General features: G+C 46.5%; 1 protein-coding gene across 1 annotated transcript in view; it reads left to right on the plus strand.

Annotated features, from left to right (window-relative positions):
- The first annotated feature begins 462 nt into the window (after positions 1-462).
- The window catches only part of DENR (density regulated re-initiation and release factor), a 32,768-nt gene continuing 5,689 nt past the window's right edge, over positions 463-27,541 (plus strand). The window contains exons 1-4 of the mRNA XM_029571223.1: positions 463-798; positions 4,632-4,651; positions 12,125-12,209; positions 12,745-12,828. Of these exons, the coding sequence (XP_029427083.1) occupies positions 684-798; positions 4,632-4,651; positions 12,125-12,209; positions 12,745-12,828 (304 nt within the window). The 5' untranslated portion in view covers positions 463-683. The remainder of the gene's footprint in view (positions 799-4,631; positions 4,652-12,124; positions 12,210-12,744; positions 12,829-27,541) is intronic.

A 27,541-nucleotide genomic window follows, 5' to 3' on the forward strand; every position in this document is an offset into this window, starting at 1 on the left:
CTTTACTTGAATAAATGGTTTCCTTTGAAAATTCACCAGAGAGTTTGCACGTAAAAACATACATAGAATTGAGGGTTAAACTTTGCGCAGTGATGAGTGAACCTTTTTTTTTTATCGGCTCATTTGTTTGCATTCATTAACCTTAAATATTGCGCATTAAAGAAAAAAAAGAGCTAATAACCAGCTCTTATTTCTGTTTAAATGTTCTGTAATTTACCACTCTGACTATTTTCGCGGTTCATCTCTCAGCTATTCTCCTTCTTTACAGGTTAGAAGGCAAAACTAGAAACACCTTATACTCAGGACACCTGAATTAGAGGAGCTAAATACACTAGCCAGCGCAGGACACTTTCTTTGCCCACATCAAAGATGGCCGCTCTGCGCGTGACATGACGTTACGTGGCCGGCTCCTGCTTGGTCAAGTTTCTCGCGGTTCTTTAGAGCGCAGCTCTCGCGAGAGGCAGTTGTCTCGCGGTTTCCGGGAGTCGCATGTGTCTCCGTTTCGCTGCCCGCCGGAGCTGCTCTCGGCCTGGATAGGGGCGGGGCGGCGGCGGGTAAAGTTGCTTTCAGGGGGCGTGGGTGTGTCCCTTCCGGTGCCGCCCACAGGCATCGGCGGGGTGAAGGCGTGCTGAGAACGGCTGCCGGCCCCGCTGTCGCCTAGCTTGTCCGCAGGGACCGGTGAGATGGCTGCAGTCGACTCCGGTGTAGAGCCCGTCGTTCAGGACTGCAGAGGAGACCTGCGGGCCCCCAGGCCGCCGGCAGACGTCGATTACCCCCTGAAGGTCCTTTACTGTGGAGGCAAGTGCCGGTGGCTCGGGCTGATGCATTAAGTCTAGGCTGTAGCTGCTGCGTGCATGCCCTCCTCCCCGGTCTTCTGTGGCTTTTCCCACCCCTTGTGAGCCTTGGTAGTATCAAGATGCCCCTCAGTAGTGGCTCAGCAGGTTGAGGTATGTAGGTATGAGAAGGGGCTTGTACTGTCCTCCATTTATTACAAGATAAACTATTTCCAGGGTAGTTGGATGTCCCCGTTAGTATCAGCAATAAATCTGTTCCTCTGCTGTTAGCACTAGCAGAGTAATCGGACTAACCTGCACCCCCCCCCCCCCCCTCAAAAAAATAAATAAATCTGGTCTGTGTGCTTGTCACTTTGTGCTGCCTTTTCCCCCAGGTAACACATTGTACTCTTCAGAAGCAGAACCTCTACTAAGCAGCTGCTGTTTTAAAGTTACAAATTCTGCAGTTTTCAATCTTTTTAATTGACTTTTCCATATGCTGTTTTGCTGCTTCATTTTTTTTTAAACTTCATTATTGCTTGTTTTTGCGTTTGTTTTAAGGCTTCCAAGTTGCTTGTCCCTCCACTCCCACCCACACTTCTCCCAGCAGACAGGGAAAGTGACACCCCTCAGTTGTGAGGCCTCAGTTTAAACCTGTAAGATAATTTCTGTACAAAATGTTAGATATATGTATTGGTCCATTCAAAACTTAGCTTTTAATTTTTCTATTTCGCACTTAATTTTCTCAGCATTTTAAAAGACACAATAGTAAATATTCTCCATATGTGTTTCAGATTGTGGTATCTCAGCAGTATTTGGTAAATTAGCCATTGGTTCTACTATACTGATGTTAAAATGAAATTGTTTAATAGAAGTGTGACCATCATAAATATCTCGCAGCACTGAAAGTTTATTGAAAGTTTTGCATTTTCACCATTTGGCCAGAGGAATCAAAACATTTAGATGGGTGTCCAGGAAAGATGTGTGATCAAAATTGCTTTATGAAGCAGGCATTAAAGTTGTTGGTTTTGTGGGGGGTTTTACACACTTATTTTGTCCACTAGTATGATTGTCTATTTGTCTTAGTTTGACATGGACTGAAGTCCAATCATTCCTTGCATAAGCTTTAAATATATGAAACAAAAATTAATCACATGTGCAAGCTTTTGATGTAGCATGTCTGCCAAACTACCTATCTTACAGGCCGATACAGTACAGTGCACTCCGGAGCACACTGTTAGCCGGCATTTGGAAGCGCGTTTGACGCGCTAGCTTTACCCCTTATTCAGTAAGGGGTAATAGCGCGTCCAAAACACGCGTCCAACCCCCCCCCCCCCCCCCCAACCTAATAGCGCCAGCAACATGCATATGCATGTTGTTGGCCCTATTAGGTATTCCCGCGCGATTCAATAAGTAAAATGTGCAGCCAAGCACATTTTACTTTCAGAAATTAGCGCCTACCCAAAGGTAGGCGCTAATTTCTCTGGGCACCAGGAAAGTGCACAGAAAAGCAATAAAAACTGCTTTTCTGTGCACCTTCCAACTTAATATCATGGCAATATTAAGTCGGAGGTCCTGAAAGTTTAAAAAAGTAAAAAAAAAAGAAAATTTGAAATAGGCTCGCGGGTTGAAAACCAGATGCTCAATTTTGCTGACGTCCGGTTTCCGAACCCGTGGCTGTCAGCGGGCTCGAGAACCGATGCCGGCAAAATTGCGTGTCAGCTGTCAAACCTGCTGACAGCCGCTGCGCCTTTTTTTTTACCGCCAGGCCTAATTTAAATAAATGTATTTACTGTATCGCGCGCACAGGAGAGTGTCCTGTGCACGAGCGTTTTTTTACTGTATCGGCCCGTTAATTACCTTGTGAAAAAAACTGAAAAGCATGCCTGCCATTGTGTGTTAGGAATGGCTGGAGCTCTGGCTCCAAGACCTGGAGTTGGTTGAAAATTTTTTTTTAGCTGTGTGTGGGATTAGAATGGAGCAGGGCTCTGGAGCTGCTGCATTCTCTGCTACCTTAAAATAACTAACAAAATATAGTAATCTGTCCTTGAGAAAACCATGATCGGGGGAGGGGGAATACAGGGAAAAACAGTTCAATGAGGGCCCAAAGAAAACCTTTATCTAGGAAGCCTGTTTTATGTTTTAGTATGCAATTAATGTCATGCCAGTTTAGTTTCTGTACCAGGTAATAGTTTAAAAGAGAGCTCTCACTTTCACAGCCCTGATTATGCCATGATTGCTGATCTGTTTCATAGTAACACACAGGCAAATTAAAGGTCAGCTGGTGCATCTAGTCTGCCTAGTAATGATTCCTCTTCTCTGGTTCCTCTACATGTACAAACGTGTTTGCAAGCCAACCCTAACCTTACATCTCCTACCCAACCCTTGCTCCCCCCCCTCCCCAAGTATATTCAAACAAACAGCATGTGCAAATCATATGGCCCATCTAGTCCTCCCATCCACATCTCCTGCTCAGCTTTATAGCCCTTTCCTCTCCCTCGGAGATCCTTTGTGCTTGACCCGTGCTTTCTTGAATTTTGATACTGTCCTCATCTCTACCACCTCCACCAGGAGCTGTTCAAAGTATCTAGCACCCTTTCTGGAAAGACATATTTCCTCAGATTATTTCTGAATCTTCTACGGCCAAGTCCATAAGCAAAGCATGTCAAGCAACACTGTCTGAATTTTCAAGAAGGCACATTGCCTAGTAAAAATGTTGCTAGCAGTAAATTTTTGATGGCTTTTGGATAAATGCATGGAGCGGCAGGTGCTACCTTTAGGAGAAACATGGGGGTAACCTGCACAGCATGGCAGATACTACCAGAAGAAGCTTGCTGGGCAGACTGGATGGACCATTTGAGCCTTTTCTGCAATTAGCACTGTTCTCCTATCTCATGACCCCTTGTACTAGTTTGCTTTCTGATGAGAGATCTGCCTCCTATGCATTTAATCCTTGAAGGTATTTAAATCTTTCATATCTCCCTTATTTTAGATCTTTGTCCCCATCTGCTTTATGATTGACAGTTGGCTGTTTTAGTAGCTTCCCTCTGGACCAACTCTATCCAGTTTATAGCCTTTTGAAGGTGCAGTCTCCAGAATTGTACACAGTACTCCAAATGAAGTCTCACCAAGGACCTATACAGAGGCAATATCTTCCCTTTCCTGCTGGTGGTTATTCTCTCTGCACCCAAGCATCATTCTGGCTTTTACCATCACTATGTGTGTTTAGCCCCGCTCTTGTTTTGTGTACAGAACAGCTCGGTTGGGTCATGACTCTGCATTTACTTTTAGTATTAAATCTTAGCCACCAAATTCTAGACCATTCAAGCTTCTCACTAGATGTCTCCTCATAGTTTCCACACCTTCCATGGTGTCTCCCCTGTTCCAGATCATCCATAAGAAGGCAAACCTTTCCTAATAGCCCTTCTGCAATATCACCTACGAAAATGTTAAACTGAACCGGACCAAGGGTCAATCCCTGCAGCACACCACTGATAACCTCCCTTTCCTTGATGTGAACTCAGTTTACCACTACCTTTGGTCATCTTGCCCTCAACTGGTTTCTGACCTGGTCACCCACCATGGGGACCATGCCCAAGGTGCTTGGCTTGTTTATAAAATTGTCTGTGGAACTGTGGCCCTCCGGAACCTGATTTATAGGCCTCCTGAGTCTGGCTGTTGAGGTATGGCGGAGACTCCTTCCTCCCCCCTCTTCTCACAAGGGGTTGTGAATGCTGCCTCTGCAGCTTCCACAGCTCCGGTTAACCCAGAAATCAAACCAAGTCATCTTCATAGCAACGCAAAACTCTGTCACTTGTTGTAGTTATGTTGCTAACCTATGTTTCTTTTTCTTCCCAGTTTGTTCATTACCAATAGAGGTGAGTGATTTTTTTATAGTTCTTTTTTTTAATTTATTTTTTTTAAATCCAGCTGCTGACATGGAAGTCTTGCTGTCTACCAAACTGATTATTTTTGTTTTAGAAAGAGAAAAAAAAAAAGTGTGACACTAAATGGGTCTGTTCTTTAGGTGAAAACAAAGTAAACAGTCTCTGAAGTTTTGATTTCCAAAACGTAGATGACAAATTTATTCCCATAGTCTTCCTAATTTGTACATTAATTTTTGTGTTTAAACATGTTCTTTCCCACCTATAGTGTTTTAAGCAATTAAGCGGGTAAAGAATTGAAATGTATTGTATTGTATTCATATTTATGTATGTAATTTTATGTAATCTGCACTGAACAATTGCATTGGAGGATGTGGAATGTAAGCCTTTTAAAATAAATTCATTTATGGACTTTCATTAAATACTCAGTTCTGCTCAAATGCACTAGGAACAGTGACCTCAGTAACAGCATTTTGATGTTCATGTGAAAACTTTTCCTGTTCTGAGAGGAAAGTTGTGCTTAGAAACACAGAAACGTGACAGAAAGACTGCCCAACTAATTCAGCTTTAAATTTCCCATCACTTGCTTGGAGATCTCCTGTGTTTTCACGTGGATAAGCAGCTGAATTAGCCATGCTGTCTGGGTACGTCTTCCGTGCCACTAGGTGGCGGAGCTCTCTAAGTATAGCAAAGTCTTTTAGCCGGGTGCTCCCTCTTATATCCTCTCTGATTCACCTCAGGCTCCTCAGTCAGTTTTTTTCCATGTGGCAAAAAAACCCCCAAAACATTAGAAACCAGTGAAAAAAACAGCAGCACTTCCTCATTTCATTAACAGTGAGAAGAATGCCATGTCCTGGTTTCAAATTTTGCTCTTGTGGCAAAATTTTGTCGGCCACCAATGGCCACACATCCTGTTGCTTGTATCTGGGTCCTTCCCATGACCAAGTAAATTGTGAGGACTGCGGACGTATGTCCCCACGAGCCCTCTATTGTTTATATTATGAAGTTATCCCTAGCTGTACCTCCCCCTAGGTATTCCCCCCCCCCCTCAGGTACAGTCTGTAAAGTTGTTGTTGTACATTTTATACGGTCTGCTATTGCTTAAATAAGGTTATCACTACCTGTACCTCCCCCCAGGTAATGTTCCTATCTCGCCTTACTGCTTTCCTTCTCTGCTGCTACTTTTTCTCCTCTCTTCTCGCCTGCTCCCCTTTCCCCTCTGTTTTTTGTATTTTCCATCCTGTCGGTTATTTTGTAAACCGGCGTGATGTTCCAATGAGTGTCGGTATAAAAAAAAAGTTAATAAATAAATCTGAGGCCTCGGTAAGGTCTTCACAAGGCCCAAAGAGAAGGGAAGAGGTCTCCCTCATCAAGGAGAGCCTCCTCAGTAGACCTTGCAGGGTTAGAACACCCACCGTTGCTTCCCCGTGAAAAAACGGGGCACGGTACTGGGGATGCGCCGGTGGGATCACAGACACAAGCTGCGCATCGATCAATGGTCAGACGCACCGACACGACTCAGAAGTTAAAAAGCGTCGAGGTACCAGGAGAGGTACGGTGCATGGGCACAAGGATGCCTTGGCATCAAAAACGCAGATGCATAGACGCACAGACACTGTTGCATCGGTACCACTTTTAAAAGGTGCATCGTTGACACATACTGCCAATGCAATTAATACAGAAACACACATACTGCCAATGCAATTAATACAGAAACACAAACACCATTCAGGTCATAAGAGACCAAGGGAAATATCTCCTCTGCCAGTTGTGGACCCTGAACCAGAATTTTCACGTCCTCATATTTCACCTACATCTCCTACTTCACATAGAACCTTCTCATCTGAGTCCATAGTTTCTATTGGTACATTGAGCCCTGGTCAACCTCAAATGGATCCAGGTCATGATTCAGAAGAGGTAATCCCGTCTACTCTTCCACCAAGTATGGAGCCAATACCATCTCCGTTGACTTCAGGTCTAACTACTCAAGCTATGACCCAAATTACCAATATTCTATCTCAGTTCCTACAATCAGTAGAAAAATCAAATATTCCACCTCAACCAGCTACCTTGCCAACGATTCCAGTGGTCCCTACCGTACCGGATCCAGTACACAAGGTCCATCCAATACCACATTCATCCCCAATTGAATATGATACTGATTCCTCTACAGATGATTCCACGGGTTACCCATCCGACCCTGCAGAGATACCTCCAGTACCATCTTCACCCCCAGAAGATTTATCTTACACTCAATTCATCGAGAAGGTTGGCCAGTTCTTAAAAGTTGAAATCAGGAAATGATGGGCATATTAAAAAAATTTTGATGCCCCCACAGAACCGATAGCCCTCTCAGCATTCTGTTCTCACACAGCTGATAGAAAAATCCTGGGAGACTCCACTGTCCACAACACCAACATCCAGGAAGATAGATATGAAATATAAAATGAAGGATTCTCCTTTTCATGCTTCCACTCAGCTTCCGCATAATTCGATTGCCTTTGAGTCAGCGATGCAAAAGGCACGAAAATCTCGTATTAATGCAAATACACCACCACATAAAAACCATAAGCTGTTGGATGAGTTTGCAAGGAAATTCTTTAATTCATCAAAGTTAAACACGCGTATTCAGAATCACCAATTCTATATTACTCAGGACCTGTTTGACAATTTGCAGGCACTTAAGTCGAATCTACAGCAGAAATTTTCGGATATGGCTTTACCTCAATACCACAGCATGGAAGAAGGATTAAGGCACTTGCTCAGGAGCATTTATGAAGGGTTTGATATCTCATCAAGGGGGTCAGCAAACGCTCTGGCTGCATGTCGTCTCACATGGCTTCGTTCCAGCGCCATACGAGACTATGTCCATGACAAACTAGCAAATTTGCCATGTCGTCCAGACAACCATTTCGGAGATAAATTCGCTGAAATGGTATCTAAGATTAAGGAGCAGAAGACAGCTGTCCTCTCCTTGACTTCACCACAGCAGCCATCCATTTCGCGGCGACAATATCTTCCCTCTGGTTCATACAGAAGACCTCCCTTTAGGCCATTTAAACAATTTTCATACAATAAGCCTCAGCCTCATGAGAGGTCTAGAACGGGTAGATGTGAATCGGTTATTTACTCTTTCGGATAGTAGAAAGACTAGGGGGCACTCCATGAAGTTAGCATGGGGCACATTTAAAACTAATCGGAGAAAGTTCTTTTTTACTCAACGCACAATTAAACTCTGGAATTTGTTGCCAGAGGATGTGGTTAGTGCAGTTAGTATAGCTGTGTTTAAAAAAGGATTGGATAGGTTTTTGGAGGAGAAGTCCATTACCTGCTATTAAGTTCACCTAGAGAATAGCCACTGCCATTAGCAATGGTAACATGGAATAAGTTTTTGGGTACTTGCCAGGTTCTTATGGCCTGGATTGGCCACTGTTGGAAACAGGATGCTGGGCTTGATGGACCCTTGGTCTGACCCAGTATGGCATTTTCTTATGTTCTTAAGCCCTACCAGACTTCGAGGCAACAACCATACCAACCTCAAGTACCTCGCCAAAGGACAAGGACCCCTAGCCAGCCTAGACAACAGGCGGACCCTCAACCCGCCAAACCTCAGACCGTTTTTTAAGAATTCCGCCACCACCATCTCATCACCCCCCAGTAGGGGGCAGATTGTCAAATTTTCTTCCTGCCTGGAATCATATCACATCAGATCAATGGGTGTTATTTATCATAGCCCATGGTTACAATCTTCATTTCTCATCCCTCCCAACCCTTCTACATTGGGTTCCGCAAAAACAATTAACATCTCACAAGGAACCTCTACTGAAAGAAATTCAGAATCTTCTACAAAACAACTGCATTCAGAAGTTATCTTCCCAGAAATTCCGTCTGGGATTCTATTCCCAATATTTCCTAATTCCCAAGAAATCAGGAGGACTGCGTCCGATATTGGATCTCCATTCCCTGAACAAACATCTCTACAGGGAGAAATTCAAAATGACTTCTCTCAAATCCATCCTTCCCTTTCTTCAACCAAAGGATTGGATGTGCTCCCTGGACTTAAAGGATGCATATGCACACATTCCAATACACCCCAGTTCCTGGTGCTACCTATGTTTCCAGGCGGACAATCAACATTACCAATACAAGGTTCTCTCATTTGGCCTCTCCTCTGCCCCCAGAGTATTCACCAAGTGTTTAGTAGTGGCGGTGGCGCACCTTCGTCATCAAGGGGTGCAAATATTTCCTTATCTGGACGATTGGCTCCTAGTAGCCTCCAATCAGACCCTGTTTATGGGCCAATCTCCTACAAACTATTTCTTGCCTAGACAATCTAGGCCGCCTTATAAATTACGAAAAATCACATCTGCAGCCCACTCAAACTTTACAATTCATGGGGGCCGTCATTAATGCGATACAGGACAAGGCTTTCCTTCCCCATCCGAGAGCAATGGCTCTCTCTACTCTGGCTACAGATCTGCTTCAGACTTTGATAACATCAGCTTGCCACCTTCTAACTCTTCTCAGCCACATGGCAGCTGCCATATATGTAGTCCCTCATACACGACTCCACATACGTCGCCTACAATGGGGACTGAAAAACAAATGGAATCAATTTCTCCATCCATTATCCACTCTCATTACCATGACAAACAGTATTAAAACAGACCTTCAGTGGTGGATTTCTCCGTCAACACTGCAGACAGAGGCACCATTGAGGCCATTATGACGACATCTAATACTCACCAAGATGCCTCCCCCAAGGGTTGGGGAGCTCATCTGGACCAATTGACAACTCAAGGTTTATGGTCGACATTCGAGAGGACTCAACACATCAACCTACTAGAACTCAAAGCGGTCAGAAAAGCCCTTCGAGCTTTCGAAGAATCTCTTCGAAGGAAGATAGTCATGATTCACACGGACAACCAAGTCATTATGTTTTACATAAACAAGGAAGGAGGGTCCGTATCTTGGAACCTCTGCAGGGAAACAGTACAATTACTAGAATGGGCTCATCAACGAACAATATCTCTTCAAGCAACTTATCTGCCCGGGATTCAAAACTCCAAAGCAGACAAACTCAGCAGGATATTTCATCCTCACGAGTGGCAGTTGGACAAAGAAGTAGCTCAATGCCTATTTATGATTTGGGGTCACCCATCAATCAACCTTTTTGCAACAGAAAACAACACACAGCTGCAAAACTTCTATTCAATATACCCGAGCTCGCAAAGGATTGCGTCTGCTTTTCTCATGAGTTGGTCTCACAACCTACTGTGTGCATTTCCACCAATACCTCTCATCTCCAGCACCATACAGAGATGGCATCGAAGATGAAGCTGATCTGATCGTAATAGCACCAGCTTGGCCAAGACAACTATGGTATAGCTACCTAGTCCGTGTATTGATATGCAATCCCATTCCCCTACATCCTCTTCATTCCTCCCTTCATCTCACAGCCTGGAGGTTGAACGGGTCACATACCAGCACCTAGATATTTCTCCTGCTCTTCAGGACATATTGGTATCCTCAAGGAAACCTTCAACTCGCCTCAATTACAAAAGAAAGTGGTTCAGCTATGCTTCTTGGTGTTCAACAATGGAAACAGACCCATTCACTTGCCCACCTGAACAACTTCTTTCATACCTGCATTTACTCTATAATGAGGGCCTGGCGACTTCCACACTCAGAGTTCATTTAAGTGCTATTGCAGCTTACCATACTTACATTAATGGCGAACCCATTTCTTGTCGCACTCTAGTATCCAGGTTCATGAAAGGAGTACTACGTCTACGCCCTCCATTGCAAAAACCACCAGTACCATGGGACATTAACATAGTCATCGAACAACTAATGCTTCCCCCCTTTTGAGCCATTAGACACTTGTCACCTTCGATACCTCTCATGGAAAGTTCTCTTCCTAGTTGCTTTAACTTCAGCAAGAAGAATAAGTGAACTGCAAGCACTAGTCCACTATCCACCTTATTTGCAATTTTACCATGACAAAGTGACTCTTCGCACTCACCCAAAATTCCTTCCAAAGGTTATTTCCAGTTTTCACATTAACCAGACCATAACCTTACCTATTTTTCATCCAAAGCCTCATGCAAATGACAATGATCGAAAACTCCACACTTTGGACTGTAAACATGCCCTAGCCTACTACAAGCAGCGCACTACTTCACCTAATAGACATTCGCAACTCTTCCTATCTTTCAACCCGAACGCACAAGGCCGTCCAGTGACGAAATAAACTCTTTCCACGTGGATTTCAAACTGTATTCAATTTTGCTACCAGCAACGTTCACAAACTCTTTCTTCCACTCCAGCAGCGCAACAAGTTCATGCACTGGCAACCTCGATGGCCCATCTCCATGAAGTTCCCATCATAGATATTTGGAAAGCTGCAACATGGTCATCGCTGCACACTTTCACATCTCATTACTGTTTGGACAAACAAACTGTGAATGATGCAGTAATGGGTAGGACTATCCTACAGAAGAGCACATGTTCATCGCATATACAGCCTTCATAGGAACTGTCCGCCTAAAGACTTGTATTGAGCAAATTAACAATCAATCCACATGAAAGTTCAATACTTCAGCTGGGGACTCCCAGACAGCATGGCTAATTCAGCTGGTTATCTACGTGAAAAGAGCAAGTTTGCTTACCGTAAATGGTGTTTTCCGTAGATAGCAGATGAATTAGCCATGCTGACCCACCCGCCTCCCCGAACAGTTCCAGCATCACCTGCACTTGCTTTAATACTGACTGAGGAGCCTGAGGTGAATCAGAGGATATAAGAGGGAGCACCAGGCTGAAAGACTTTGCTATACTTTGAGAGCTCCGCCACCTAGTGGCATGGAAGACGTACCCAAACAGCTTGGCTATTTCATCTGCCATCTACGGAAAACACCGTTTACGGTAAGCAAACATGCTCTTCATCCCATGCTTTCTTGAATGGAGAATCAGTTTTTGTCTCCACCGCTTCCACTGGGAGGCTGTTCCGCGACATCCACCACCCTCTCTGTAAAAGAAATATTTCCTAAGATTACTCCTGAGTCTTTCCTTTCAACCTCATCGCATGACCCCTCTTTCTAGAGCCTCCTTTCCATTGAAAACCATGGAAACCTTTGAGATATGTCATTTCTCCCCTATCTTGCCTTTCCTCAGAGGTATACATATTTAGATCTTTAAGTCTGTCCCCATATGCTTTAGAACAAAGACCACTGACCATTTTAGTAGCCGCCCTCTGGACTGACTCAAACCATTTCATATCCTTTTGAAGTTGCAGTCTCCAGAATTGTACACATTAAGCATGAACATCTTTGCAGTGGTGGTGGTGGGGGGGGGGGGGGAATGACAATTCACTTGTCTGAACAAATTTTGCATTGTCTTAGAAAATTACAGTGCCATTTTTTGGGGGGTTTCCCTTCCCCACTAACTAACATCTTCTTTCTCATTTAGTACTGTGAATATATGCCCGACGTTGCAAAATGTAGACAATGGTTAGAGAAGAATTTCCCAAATGAATTTGCAAAGCTTACTGTAGGTAAGAAAACTTTGTTTCTTTCCCTTTACAGCATCTCTCCTCCTTGATCAGTCTTTCATATGTAGGAAATATTTAGGATGTAGAATTTTCAGATGCAGAGAAATATGAGGCACCAGCTCACTTACCTGTACCAAATGCTGCAGCCTCTTATGGTTCAGTGCAGGGTTTGCACCAGACTGTTTGACTGTGCAGGTGAAATCCCAGAACTGTGCACGGAGGAGGATTCACCTCGCCCATAAATTTCCAGTTTGAGATCCGGGGTGGGGATGCTGTTCTGGGCCGACACATCCACTGATGAGCTTTTCTCAAACAATGTTTTCAGAGTAAGAACCAGCTCATGCCAGCTAAAGTGCTGCTGGTCTTGGTTCTTTATAAGACATCTGTGTAAGAGCAATATTTAACCTAAAGCATTTTAATTGACTACCTTTCTATAAGTTTAAAATGCTTGAGGTGATATCCTTGGAAAACATTGTGTACTTTCAAACCCAAGTTTGCTACCTGTCTTTAAAACTGATTGTACATGTTTTGTTTCAAGGAAATTCCCCTAAACAGGATGCTGGTTTTGGAGAAGGTCCAGGAACGGCAGGGGAAGAGGAGGAAAAAAAGAAACAGAAAAGAGGTGATGTTCTTATGTTCTTAAATGTCATCTGTTTTAACATGCCATACTGGGTCAGACCAAGGGTCCATCAAGCCCAGCATCCTGTTTCCAACAGTGGCCAATCCAGGCCATAAGAACCTGGCAAGTACCCAAAAACTAAGTCTATTCTATGTTACCGTTGCTAATGGCAGTGGCTATTTTCTAAGTCAACTTAATTAATAGCAGGTAATGGACTTCTCCTCCAAGAACTTATCCAATCCTTTTTTAAACACAGCTATACTAACTGCACTAACCACATCCCCCGGCAGCAAACCCTCTTATTTATTAACTTCGTACAAATATTCAGGGGTATTATCTTATCTTACTCTCAGATGTTTCTTCTCTTATTCCGCATATCCCTAGCTCAAGAGATGCACAAGAATTTGAAGAATACAAATTGGGGGGGGTGCCTTACAGCAATCTGTTTTTTAGGTTTTCTCTAATGAATATTTACATACAGCAGAAACAGAACATGATGGCAGTAAAGATCATACGGCTTATCCAGTCTCTGTCCACATTTCCTGCTTAACTTTATAGCCCTGTCCTCTCCCTCAGATTTTCTGTGCTTGCCCCATTCCTTCTAGAATTCAGATACTGTTGTCTCCAGCACCTCCAGTGGGAGGCTGTTCCATGCATCCATTACCCTTTCTGTAAGAAAATATTTTCTTAGATTACTCCTTAATCTACCCCATTTCATCCTTTATTTCTGGGAGGTATTTAAATATGTTTATCGTATCGCCCCTGTGCTCCAGGATAATCATACATTTTATGACTATCTTAAAAGCTGCTTCTCGGACTGATTCTATCCGGTTCTGCAGATGTCCTCCTGGACTGTTGAGAGCAGTGTTTGGAACTCCCTGATGAAGTGTGTCAACTCCTGGGCCGAGATGCCAATGCATCAAGGAGTGAAGAGAATGCGTCAACTGGGAAACACTGAGACTTCAGACGCGTAATGTGTCGAATGTCTGGAAGCCTCCTGTGTCGCATGCATAGGATGCCTAGACGCAGATTGCTTTGGCTACTCCGAGGTCAAATGCATCAAGTGCACTGGTGATTCATGAACTGGTCACTTTGCAACATGTATTGGGAAGGCTGGTGCATCAAGTTGTGGGTGCTTTTGTGCCAATGGATCTTTCTTTAGTTTTGGTTGCCTCGATGTGGCATGCGTCTGTGAAGGCTTCAGTGCCATCTGCGTCAACCACCTTTTGGTGTACGCGATGCATATTCCTTACCCTGTACCACTCCCCTGGGTTTTTACAACCAAAATGCATGATTTTGCATTATTTTAGCATTAAATCTTAGCTACCAAATTCTAGTGTAGAGCTTCCCAAACTGTGGATCGTGACCCCAAATAAGGTCACACAACCTTTAGCTGAGGTCACAAGTACCTCAAATGGGAGTTCTATTCAGGCTTGTAGCATCCCCACCCTTGCATGAGTTTCTGTTGTAATAGGAAGCCCTGTGTGAGGAGGAATTGAGGCTGCTGCAGGGCCTGTGAGCTTGCACTAGCTCAAAGACCCCATGCTGACCTTTGTTAATGCTGCCACCACTTGCAGATGACCGATGGCCTTGGAACCAGACATGAGTGTAGGTAAGACTGAGTGCACAGGCCAGTGATTGCCACTGCTTCTCTTCCTTTGCCCACTGAACCTACTCAAGAGAAAAATGTCTCTGCCAATCCACTTGCCTTTCTTCTCACCAATTGTCATCTACCGTTTGGCCAGGGGCCCCAGAGAAAAAAATTGCCTCCGACCCTGGCCAGGAGGATGTTTGGAGGAGAAGCTGTTTGAAGGGAGGGATCAGACGCATGAGGAATCTGAAGTTTGAATCAGCAGGAGAGGGAGGGACTGTAGAGTGTGAGAGGAGAAATTTATAAAAGATCAATTGGTGGATGTGATGGTGAAGCCTGGGGGTGAGAGAGACTCAGTTGGCAGATGTGAGAGAGGGATTGGCAGGGAAGTGGTGGAGGAGAGTGGATGAGAGTGAGGAGAGAGTGGGGGAATGGTATGAGGGAGAGATGAGAGGATTAGGTGGGGGTTATGGAAAGAGCTTTGTGAAAGAGGATCAGCTGGGAGGATGCAAAAGGGCTAAGGGGATGAGCTGGGGGCTGTAAGAGGGGATCAGCTGGGGTGGCAGAGGTTGAGGGAAGGGGGAGGAGGTTAAGAGAAGAGTCCTCTGGAAGGGGTGGAGATTGGATTGACTGGAGAGGATGGCAGTTGAAAAAGGGGATCCGTTGAACAGGGTGAGAGTGAAATGATTGAAGGGGGTTTGCACTCTTGCTAAATTGTTTTTTGCCACCCTCTAGAATCATCTGTATTTGTGCTATAGTGGGGTTACCTTGGTTAAAGGCTTGGGAAGCCCTGTTCTAGACCATTCCTCAATAAACCCCTCTTCATGTTTTCCACACCTTCTAGAGTGTTAACCTGTTGCAGATTTTGGTATCATCTATAGAAAGGCAAAAACCTTACAAATAGCCTTTTGGCAATATCACTTACAAAAATGTTGAACGGAACCAGATTGAAAACTGTTCACTTTGGCACACCACCGGTAACTTTGTTTTCTTCAGCATAAACTGTCTATGACTATACTTTTTGCCACCCACTGCTTAGTTTGTTTATAAGTCGCCTTTCCCTGTACGTACCCAGATCAGTCCAGTCTCTTGGGTTTTGCCTCCCCTCCAGCAGATGGAGACAGAGACGTTTGAACGGACTCTGCCCTATACCCTGAGGTGCCAACTAGAGTCTGCCAGTATTTCTCTGTCTCCAGCAGATGGTGGAGGTGCAAATCCCTTCAGTCTGGATTAGCTAGAAATATTTAAATAGACCTTAGTTTTGGGGAAAAAAAATAACAGAGACGAAAAAGAAGAAAACATAGCAGAAGAAGGACTAAGGAACTTTAAGCCTCCCAGGGGGTAGTCAGGTCCCTGGTGGGACCCTCCCCCCTGGTATTTGAGACTGAGGAGCAGAGGGTTGAGAACCTTGTAACCGGCCCTCTTCTCAGTTTTCTGAGGGTGATACCGGGGAGCCCGGTTCACTCACCCTCAGAGGGGGACAAGTCCGTTTGTTTAAAAAAAAAAAAAAAAAAAAGACCGCAAACGACAGCCTCTCCGGATGTCTGTTCTCCCCCGCCGCTGACTGCCTGCCAAATTGCTGCGCCGGTTCTCAGCTGCGATTCCATTCTATTTTTGGCACCATTCATCAGGCTGCGTGGGACGGCCTGCAGTGCGCGTGGCTCTCAAGCCGGGATTTACTCAGAGTGCCTCCCCAGGGGAGGGCACCTCAGGGACGGCAGAGACGTTCCCGCTGAGCGTGGGAATGGCAGCCATTTTTAAAGTTTTTGCAGCACAGGAGCAGGCTGCTTTGGGGGAGAGAAATTCCCCATCACTGTTATCACCACGGCCTGGACCCCCCCCCGGGCGGGGGGGGGCGCGTTATGCCTGCTGATCGGGAGCTCGTCAGAGGAGAACCCAGGGGGGGATTCAGATCCTTCCTCCTCGTTTTACTTCTCCACAAGGCCTTTAAGGCTTGGAAGGCAGCTAGAAAGCATGGTAGCAAGACTGCTCATTCAGCCCCAGCGCCCTCAGAGGGGGGCAAAGGAGTTAATTTGACCCATAAGCGTACCAAGCCCTTGGGGGGGGGGGGGTTCAGCGAAACCTAAACAGCCACTCAGATCAGTATCTTGTCCCACTGACAGTTCATCTCCAGAGACTACAGATGGGGAGGAGGCAGCCCCTCCCCTAGATCCTCGGGGTCCGGACGTGGATCCAGACAGTCAACCTCAGCCTTCCAAGCAAGCAGGCATGCCAGTGGTCGAGGGGGATTTATTTATTTATTTAAAAGTCTTCTATACCGATGTTAGTCGAAACATCACCTCGGTTTACATGGAACAAAAGCAACGGAAATTACAAGTAACAGGGGAAGGGGAAGGGGTACAAAAAACCATAAGAGCAGAGAAGCATAGGAACAAACAACAAGTGAACTATAATGTCATAAGAACAAGGTCATAGTCAAATTCAGGTCATGATCCATCACAATTCAATATTAATAAAGGGTGTTGGGGAAAGGCTTGTTTGAATAGCCAGGTTTTGAGCTGGGCTCTGAATTTGGTGATGCAAGGTTCAAGTCTGAGGTGGGTTGGGAGTGAGTTCCAGTGCATAGGTCCAGCAATGGAGAGCGCCCGATCCCTTGTAGCTGTGAGGTGTGCTTCCTTTAGGGATGGCACATGGAGGGACCCTTTGGTGGTGGTCCTTGTCGGTCGATTCGAGCAGGTAAATTGGAGGGGATCTGCCAGCCAGTTGGAGTGATGGGAATATAAGGCTTTATGTATAATGGTCAGGGATTTAAAGAGGATGCGGGAGGGAATAGGGAGCCAGTGTAGGTCCTTCAGTATAGGGGAAATATGGTCGTATTTGTGAGCGTTGGAGAGGGTACTGGCTACAGTGTTCTGTAGCATTTGGAGGGGCTTTAAGGAGGAGTAGGGTAGGCCAAGAAAGAGGGAGTTACAGTATCCATCTTGGATGCCAGTGTAGCCTGGACGACAGTGCGGAAGTCACTAGCGTGAAGGAGAGGTTTCAGGTTTTTTAAGACTTTAAGTTTGAAGAAACCCTCTTTGAGTATGGCACTGATATGTTTTTTGAAGTTCAGTTGTTGGTCGATTAGGACCCCCAGGTTCCTTGCGCAGGGCTGTGCATGAGGAATCTTGATAGCAGAGTCAATTGAGAGTGCGGGATTAGTAGGGGGGTGATGGGATATGAGGAGGAGTTCAGTTTTGGCAGTGTTTAGAGCAAGGTGGAGGTTGGTAAGTAAGGAGTTGATGGCAGCGAGATGGTTTCCCCAGGATTCAAGGGTGTCAGATAGGGAGCCTTGAATGGGTATGATGATTTGCACATCATCAGCGTAGAGAGAGAATTTGAGGCCAAGTTCTGATAAGAGTTTGCACAAGGGGGTGAGGTAAATGTTAGAGGGTAGAAGAGAGGGAGGAGCCTTGGGGGACTCCTTGGGCGAGGGTGTAGTGGGAGGACTCAGCATTGCCTATTTTCACGGTGAATTTCCTATTGTCGAGGTAGGATGAGAACCACTTAAGGGCTGTGCCGGAAAGGCCAATGTCGGTTAGGCAGGCAAGGAGGTGGGTGTGATTTATGGTGTCAAAAGCTGCTGAAATGTCCAGTAGAGCAAGAAGGTAGCTGTGACCTTGATCCATTCCCCTGAGTAAGTAGTCAGTCAAGGAAAGTAAGAGGGTCTTAGTGTTGAGGTGTTTACGGAAGCCAAATTGAGAGGGGTGGAGAAGGTTGTGAGTTTCAAGGAATTCTGTAAGTTGCGAGTTGACCTTCTCCATGATTTTTGAGATGAAAGGGAGATTGGAGATAGGGCGAAAGTTGGCGGGGTCCTTGGGGTCAAGTGCAGGTTTTTTGAGCAGTGGTTTGACCACAGCATGCTTGAGTGGGTCAGGGACAATGCCTGAAGAGAGGGAGCAATTGATAACATCTGCAATGGGTTTGGAAATGTCAGGTATGGTGAGGAGGGCTTTGGTGGGGATAGTGTCTGATGGATGAGTCGCAGGTTTCATCTTTTTGAGGATAGATGTGATTTCAGTGGAAGAAACGAGTTCAAGGTCGTTAAAGGAGGACGAGGGTGGGTCAGTGCCTGTAGCAGCTGGGAGCGAGGAGGGAGTAGAGGGAAATCGGAGAAGGATGGTTGCGATTTTGTCATGAAAGTAGCGTCCCAGTTCTTCACATTTGCTGCTGGCTTCGCTGTCAGGAATGGGGTGGGGGATGTGTGTTTGGTAAGGGAAGAAACAAAGGTGAAGAGGGCTTTGGGGTTATATTTGTAATCGTGGATTCTTAGGGCGTAGTAGTCTCGTTTGGCTTTAAGGGTGGCTAGCCTGTAGAGATGTAGTGAGGATTTGAATATGGATGCTTTTTGCGGGGATGGGTCTTTACGCCATGAAGTACGAAGGTGGTCAGTTTGTTCCATAAGGATGAATTGGGTCCACTTATTCCCGCTATTCTGGAGGAATTAGGTATAGAGGTTCCTCAGGAGGACGTGCGGCTGGGAGCCATGGATCCGGTGATGGTTGGTCTCAGGGGTCCAACTTGTTCTTTCCCCTTTCATATGTCTGTTACTGACCTGTTTCGAGAGTGGGACACTCCAGACTTAGGTTTGAAGGTCAGCCAAGCTATGAACAAATTATATCCCCTTCTGGAAGATGCTCTGGACCTCAAGGTGCTTAAGGTGGATGTGGCGGTCTCTGCAGTGACAAAGGCCACTATCTCAGTGACGGGAGCCATTGCCCTTAAGGATTTGCAGGATCGCAAATGAAGATTTTTGAAGTGTTTTGAAGTGTCAGCTCTGGGGGTCTGTACCGCCATATGCAGCAGTTTTGCGCTGAGAACCAGCCTCCGCTGGGTGCAGCACTTGCAATCAATCGCATCTGCATCCGAAAGGGATGCTGTTCAGGCCAGTTGGCTGGAGGCCTCGGTTGCTTACAGTGCAGATGTGTTTTATGATCTACTTCGTACTTCAGGCAGGACTATGGTTTCAGCGGTTTCTGCCCGCAGGCTTCTATGGCTCAGGAACTGGTCCGCGGATGTTTCTTCAAAAGTCCAGCTGGGATCCTTGCCCTTTAAGGGAACGTTGCTATTCAGCCAAGAGCTAGAGGTCATGATTAAGTCTCTGGGAGAAAACAAGGTCCATAAGTTACCGGAGGATAAAACCAGGATGAGGGGATCTTTCCCCCCCAGCGATCGAGATTCTGGGGGAATTGCCGGTTTTCGATCCTTTGGGTTTTTGTCCTGATAGGGTCCTAGCCAGCAACATTCCTGGAATCTGTCCTTTCGAGGAAGACATCCTGGTAGAGATGGAGCCCCACAGGTGCATGGAGGTCTCAAGTCCGCCCAATGAAACTATGCCGGTTCACTCCTCCATACCAAAGATAGGGGGCAGGTTATCCCTTTTCCTAGAGGAGTGGACCACTTTGACCTCCAACCAGTGGGTCCTCAATATAATAGAACAAGGCTATGCTTTAGATTTTGCTTGGCCACTCTGGGAGCGATTTCTAGTTTCCTTGTGCTCTTACGAGCAAAAATGTCTGGCTGTGCACGACACCCTAAGACGACTGCAGGACTTGGGCGCCATAGTTCCAGTCCCCATGGGAGAGCTAAGGCGGGGTGGCTACTCCATGTACTTCGTGGTACCCAAAAAGGAAGGCACTTTTCGTCCCATCCTCGACTTAAAGAGAGTCAGGTTATAAGAGTGCCTCGATTTCGCATGGAAACTTCAGTCTGTGATAGCGTCCATTCACAGGGGAGAGTTCTTGGCATCCCTAGACTTGTCAGAGGTGTATCTGCACATAAGCCATCCGACCCAGTCATCAAAAGTATCTGCGGTTCACAATCCTCAGGCATCACTTCCAATTTTGTGCTCTACCCTTCGGTCTGGCAACAGCACCCAAGGTATTCACCAAAGTAATGGTGGTAGTGGCAGCGGCTCTCCAGAGAGAGGGTGTTCTGGTACATCTTTATTTGGACGATTTGCTGATTCGTGCGAAATTGGAGGACCTTTGCCAGAAAGCAGTACAGCGGGTCCTACAGCTGTTGAGCTCGCTGGGCTGGGTTGTCAATCCAGACAAGTCATCTGATTCCTTCCCAGGCCTTGGAGTTTTTGGGTGCTCGGTTCGATACCATCTTGGGCAAGGTTTTCCTTACCGAGGAGCGAATTACCAAGGTGCAGGCTCAGGTGGAGGCCTTGCGATCCATGCCTCGTCCCAGAGGCTGGCATTATTTACAGGTTCTTGGTTCGATGGCTTCCACTCTCGATCTAGTCCCATGGGCCTTTGCGCATATGAGGCCTCTGCAGTCCGCATTACTCTCCCGTTGGAATCCACTCTCAGAACAGTTTACATAAGAACATAAGAAATTGCCATGCTGGGTCAGACCAAAGGTCCATCAAGCCCAGCATCCTGTTTCCAACAGAGGCCAAACCAGGCCACAAGAACCTGGCAATTACCCAAACACTAAGAAGATCCTATGCTACTGATGCAATTAAATAGCAGTGGCTAACTATTCCCCAACTAAACTTGATTAATAGCCGTTAATGGACTTCTCCTCCAAGAACTTATCCAAACCTTTTTTGAACCCAGCTACACTAACTGCGCTAACCACATCCTCTGGCACCTTCTTCTACCCCTTACGGACTCGGCGAGTTCCAGTCTTGTGTGGTGGCTCCTCCTGGACAATCTGCATCGGGGAGTGGACTTGGAGATGCCCTCTTGGACAGTGGTGACCACAAATGCGAGTCTCTCCGGTTGGGGAGCAGTTTGTCGGGGAACAGCGGTGCAAGGCCAGTAGTCCAGAATGGAGTCCTCTTGGTCAATCGGTTGGAGACCAGAGCAGTTCAGTTAGCTCTGCAGGCCCACTTTCCCTTGGTAAAGGGGACTTCAGTAAGAGTGCTCTCAGACAATGTGATGACGGTGGCCTACATCAGTCATCAAGGCGGAACCAAGAGTTGACCAGTGGCAATGGAGGCCCAGCTGTTTATCAGCTGGGCGGAACAGCACCTGCACAAGATAGCAGCCTCACACATAGCTGAAGTGGACAATGTGCAAGCTGATTACCTCAGCTGCCATCGGGAGCTCTCCAAAGAGGCCTTTTGTCTCCTATGTAACCACTGGACCATGTCCTCCATGGACCTGATGGCGACATTTTGCAATGCCAAGGTTCCCTGATTCTTCAGTCGGCGTCGGGAGCAGGAACGGAGGGCGTAGATGCCCTGGCCGAAGGACATTCTGCTGTACGTGTTCCGGCTTGGCCATTGGTTGTCAAGGTCCTGCGTTGCATCGAAGCTCATCCGGGCGAAGAGTGCTAGTGGCGCCAGAGTGGCCGCATCACCCATGGTTTGCGGACCTCGTGAGTTTAGCAGTAGACAGACCTCTGAGGTTTCATCAGTCTCCGAACCTTCTGCACCAAGGCCGCGTTTGTTTACAAGAGGCAGATCACTTCTGTCTAGTGGCATGGCTTTTGAAATGTGGAGATTAAGGGGTAAGGGTTACTCAGATGCAGTGATTGCCACGCTCTTACAATCTCGAAACCTTCTACCTCCATGGCGTATGTTAGTTTGGGGTATTTTTGAGACCTGGTGTCTGGTCCATGAGGTGGAGCCGTCCAGGGCTTCAGTTGCGGGTGTTTTGGCCTTTTTGCAGGCAGGGCTAGCTAAGGGGTTGGCCTTTAATTCCCTAAGACTCCAGATGGCGGCCCTTGGTTGTTTTTGGGGGTAAGGTGCACGGCATTGCCCTAGCATCCCATTCGGATCTAGCTCATTTTTTTGCATGGGGCCAAGCATCTGCGTCCTCCGGTTCGGAACCCCTGTCCCTTGTGGAAGCTGAATCTGATCCTCCGCACCCTTTGTAATGCGCCTTTCGAGCCGTTGAAATGAGCGACTCTGAAGGATCTGACATTGAAAGTGGTCGTCTTAGTGGTTATCTCCTCAGCAAGGCATGTATCGGAGCTTCAGGCCTTATCTTGCAGGGAGCCCTTCCTACGGATTACAGAGGCAGGAATCTCCTTGCGGATGGTTCCCTCCTTTCTCCCGACAGTGGTGTCCTCTCTTCATTTGAATCAGTCTGTGGAGCTCCCTTCCTTTGTAGACCTGGATTCTTCTACTCCCGAGTCTAGGGATCTGAGGAAGTTGGACGTGAAAAGAGCGCTGTTGCATTACTTGGAGGTTACGAATAGTTTCCGTCTCTTGGACCATCTTTTTGTCCTGTGGAGTGGCCCCAGGAAGGGTCAAAAAGCTTCAGGGGCCACTATTGCGCGCTGGCTAAAGGAAGCGATTGTCTTGGCATATCTAGTTCAGGGCCGTCCGATCCCGATTGGTCTTCGGGCTCATTCTACTTGGTCGCAAGCGGCCTCGTGGGCAGAATGTCAACAGGTGTCACCGCAGGAAATTTGTCGGGCGGCTACTTGGAAATCTACACACACTTTTGCCAGACATTATCGCCTGGATGTCTAGACCCCAGAGCCCGGTTCCTTCGGGGCTAATGTGCTCCGAGCGGGATTCTCTCAGTCCCACCCCGGGTAGGGAAGCTTTGGTACATCCCAGGAGTCTGGACTGATCTGGGTGCGTACAGGGAAAGGAAAATTGGTCCTTACTTGCTAATTTTCGTTCCTGTAGTACCACGGATCAGTCCAGAGTCCCGCCCATTTCAGAGTTGGGGGAAACTGAGTTCAGTAGTTAGATCTGCAGAATATGAAATAACTATCAGATGTTCTGATAGTGTATGCCCCCCTTACAGGGTGTGAATATGTGCATGTTTCGTTAGTTATGTTACAGGTTTCATTCCCTTTGCTCTTCGGGGGAGGTTTTGTTATAGTGGAGGTTATGGTTTAACTTTTCTGCTTGGGTATAGTGTAATACCGACAGACTCTAGGTGGCACCTCGGGATATAGGGCAGAGTCCGTTCAAACTTCTGTCTCCATCTGCTGGAGGGGAGGCAAAACCCAGGAGTCTGGACTGATCCATAGTACTACAGGAACGAAAACTAGCAGGTAAGGACCAATTTTCCTATGTGGAATTGTCAAAGGCCTTGCCAAAATAAAAGTGCACTACATCTAGTACTTTCCTCTGATCTAAATCTGCAATCAGACTCATCTGACAAGACCTGCTTCTGGTATATCTATGCTGCTTCTTATTCTGTAATTCACCGGATCAGCACTGTCCTCTGTTTCAGCAGAAGTTCCTTTAATTTACTCACCACCGAGGTCAGTCTGGTTCTTGGCACAGATGGATGTAGATATGTTTCATGCATAGTCATTAGGAATATCTTGAAAAGCAACCTAGCTAGCAGGCTCCCTGAGGACTGGTTTAGAAACTGCCCTACAGAAGCCTAGCTCAAGTTCATCACAGATCAAGGCTCTGGAGCAGGAATAGGCATCCCTTGGCACACTTGCCAGATGGTGGCTCGTGCAAACGTTTTGCTCAACCCCCTGCTGCTCAGAGCCAGAGAGCACTGTCTTGAGGCATCAGTCTGATCCTTTATTTGTTATTTACATATGTTAATTAGTTCCAAACTGCTTGCAATAATTTACATAAATGCATATTAAAACACATGTAGTCATCAGCATAATCACCCCAATTTATCAAAACTGGCATATCCCTCTCTAAAACATTTTCTACTGTAAATTCACTCTAACCTCTATCTCTAGCCATTCATAAAATATAAAATACAATATCCCGTTATATAATCCCCTGAAATGTTCACTCACGACAGCAGAATTCTGGTCCTGCTATATCAGCATACGTCGTTCCCCACATCTTTAGCAACTGGGATGTGATAGGTGAGCTGGGGCCACCTTGAATAGGAGGGGTGCAGAGCTGGAGCCTGTCCTTGTGCCATCTTTAAAAAGCAGCCTTTAGACCCTCACAGCAGGGCAGGAAGCAAGCAAGAGCTTGGGGGGTGTGGGGTGGGCAGAAAGCAAGTGAGAGCTGTTGAGATGGGGGAAGGGTGCAAGGTGGATGGGGGAGCAAGTGAGAGCTGTGGGGAGAGAGCGTGAGGCAGGCAAGGAGCAAGTAAGAGCTGTAATAGGGAGAGTATTTGAGGTGGGCAGGGAGAAGCAAGGGCTGTGGAGGGGAGGGGGAGAGAGCTGAGAGAGTGGCAGGGTGGAAAAGTAGCCTAGTGGTTAGAGCAGTGGGCTATGAACTAAGGAAACCAAGGTTCAAATCCCACTGCCGCTCCTTCTGACTGGGCAAGTCACTTCACCTGCCGTTGCCTCAGATTATGAGCCCTCTAGAGATAGAGAAATACCTGCAGTACCTGAATGTAATCCGCTTTGAAATGCTGAAAAGCAGAATATAAAATAAAATGAATAAGGGAGTGAGTGAGACCCTAACCCATTCCCACCACATCCATTTTGTTGGTCTTACTAGTAGATGTTGCAGACCTTTTTGGTATTCTCCCTAAAAATGTCACAACCTCTGCTGTTGGAACTTAAGCTAAATTGCACATCCTCTGCCTGCAGGTGACGCCAAAAGACTTGAAGAAAAATGGTTAAGTTGCATGGCTGACCACTTGATCTTTTCCTAAATGGTATAGCTGCATAGGAATTCGGCTGCTATAAAGGGGATGGAACAGCTTCCCTATGAGGAAAGGCAAAAAAGTTAGGACTTTTCAGCTTGGAGAAGACGGCTGAGGGGGAATATGAGTAGAGGTCTTTAAAATCATGAGAGGTCTAGAATGGCTAAATGTGAATCGGTTATTTACTCTTTTGGATAATAGGACTAGGGGGCACTCCATGAAGTTAGCAAGTAGCACATTTAAAACTAATTGGAGAAAATTATTTTTCACTCAGCGCACAATTAAGCTCTGGGGTTTGTTGCCAGAGAATATGGTTAGTGCAGTTAGTGTAGCTGGGTTTAAAAAAGGTTTGGATAAGTTCTTGGAGGAGAAGTCTATTAACTGCTATTAATCAAGTTGACTTGGAGAACAGCCACTGCTATTACTGGCATCAGTAGCATGGGATATACAGGAAAATTGGTTCTTACCTGCTAATTTTCGTTCCTGTAGTACCAAGGATCAGTCCGGACTGCTGGGTTATGCCTCCCTTCCAGCAGATGGAGTCAGAGAAAAGCTGAAAAGCACCACCAGGTAACCTGGTGTGCCACCTGCGATCCTTCAGTATAATCAATATCAAAGCAGAATGAAGTAAATTTAAACAACCAATGACTAGATCAAGAGAATTTAGCTGAACAATAACCTGTGAAAACTATGTACAGGACAAGAGTACGGATTGAAATGCTTCCATGGATAAGCTTGCTTGAAAATCTTCAGGTTCGTCTAAAAACTGCAGAGAGAAAAACCCCAAAACCAATCAAGCGGACTGTCCAGAACACTATACCCCTGGGCGGGCATCTGGACTGATCCTTGGTACTACAGGAACAAAAACTAGCAGGTAAGAACCAATTTTCCTTTCCCTGTATGTACCAGGATCAGTACAGACCGCTGGGATGTACCCAAGCTGCCCTAAATGGGGTGGGACCTGGAGAGTCCCCGCTCGAAGCACACTGCTGCCAAAAGAATCAACATCTGGAACCCAGACATCCAAATGGTAATACTTAGCAAACGTGTGCAAAGATTCCAAGTAGCTGCTCTGCAAATCTCTTGTGGCGAAATACATTGGCTCTCTGCCCAAGATGCTGCTTGAGATCTGATCGAATGAGCCTTAAGACCATCTGGCACTTGCTGCCCGTGACATATGTATGCTGAAGCAATAGCGTCCTTCAACCATCGGGCAATAGTAGTCTTTGAAGCCTTACACCCTTTCTTAGGACCGCTCCATAAGACAAAAAGATGATCTGACAATCGAAAAGCATTAGTCACTTCCAAGTACCGCCAGAAGTATCCTGCGGACGTCCAGCCTCCTCAAATCCTGAGCCTGAGGAGAATTCCTATCCAAATCTGGAAAGCTGGTAACTCAACTGGCTGATTTACGTGAAACGCCGATACAACCTTCGGCAGAAAAGAAGGCACCATCTGAAGCGAAACCCCAGAGTCCGAGATTCGCAAGAACAGTTCTCTGCAGGACAACGCTTGAATCTCCGATATTTGTCTGGCCGAACAGATAGCCACAAGGAACACCGCCTTGAGTGTTAAATCTTTCAACATAGCCCGCTTGATAGGCTCAAAGGGAGGACCTCAGAGCCCACGAAGAACCAAATTTAAACTCCACGAAGGACACACTGCATGCACTGGCGGGTGTAAATGTTTGGCTCCCTTTGAAAAACGCGCCACATCCGGATGTCCTGCAATGGATGTACCATCAACCTTACCTCTTAAACAGCCTAATGCCACTACCTGAACCCGGAGCGAGCTATACACCAGTCCTTTCTTTAAGCCTTCCTGCAAGAACGCGAGAATGTGCACAATAGTGGCCTGGCGCAGGGACACCTTCAACCCACTGCACCAGGAATCGAAAACCTTCCACACCCGAACTTAAGTGAGAGAAGTAGTCTTTCGTGCATGTAGTAGAGTGGTAATCACCGTATGCGGATAGCCCTTCTTTCTCAACTGTCTCCTCTCAAAGCGAGCCGCCTGATCGAAAAATACTGGACCCTGTCGGAGTAAATTCGGTAGGGACCGTCTACCGCCAAGTTGATCAGGTCTGCAAACCACGGCCTCTGCGGCCACTCCGGAGCTACGAGAATAACCGGCCCCCGGTGGGACTCTATTCGCCTTAAGACCTTCCCCACCAACGGCCAAGGAGGAAACACATAGAGGAGCGCGTCGTGAGGCCACAGAAGAACCAGGGCATCCACCCCTTCCGACCCGTGCTCCCTTCTGTGACTGAAGAAACAAGCTGCTTCGCATTCAACCGAGTCACCATCAAATCCAGAACAGTTCCCATTCGCCGGGTTCTAGCCTTTGGTGGACTGAGAAAATCTGCCTGGAAGTTGTTCCATTCCGGCTATGTGTGACGCCGCCAACTGGAGGCAGATTGCGTTCCTTCCAGACCATCAACTTGTCCACCTCTGTGGCCACTGGCCGCCTCTTCCTCCCCCCCCCCCCCCCCCCCTTGACGATTATGGAAGCCACGGTTGTTGCGTTGCTCAAAAAGGATCCTTACCAAACGATGCTGGATTAGCAGGAGAAAGTGGCACAATGCTAGACAAACCACCCTTGTCTCCTGGACTCCTGTGCTGTCTATTGA

The sequence above is a fragment of the Rhinatrema bivittatum genome, chromosome 11 (genome assembly GCF_901001135.1).
Source record: "Rhinatrema bivittatum chromosome 11, aRhiBiv1.1, whole genome shotgun sequence".
Classification (NCBI taxonomy): domain Eukaryota; kingdom Metazoa; phylum Chordata; class Amphibia; order Gymnophiona; family Rhinatrematidae; genus Rhinatrema; species Rhinatrema bivittatum.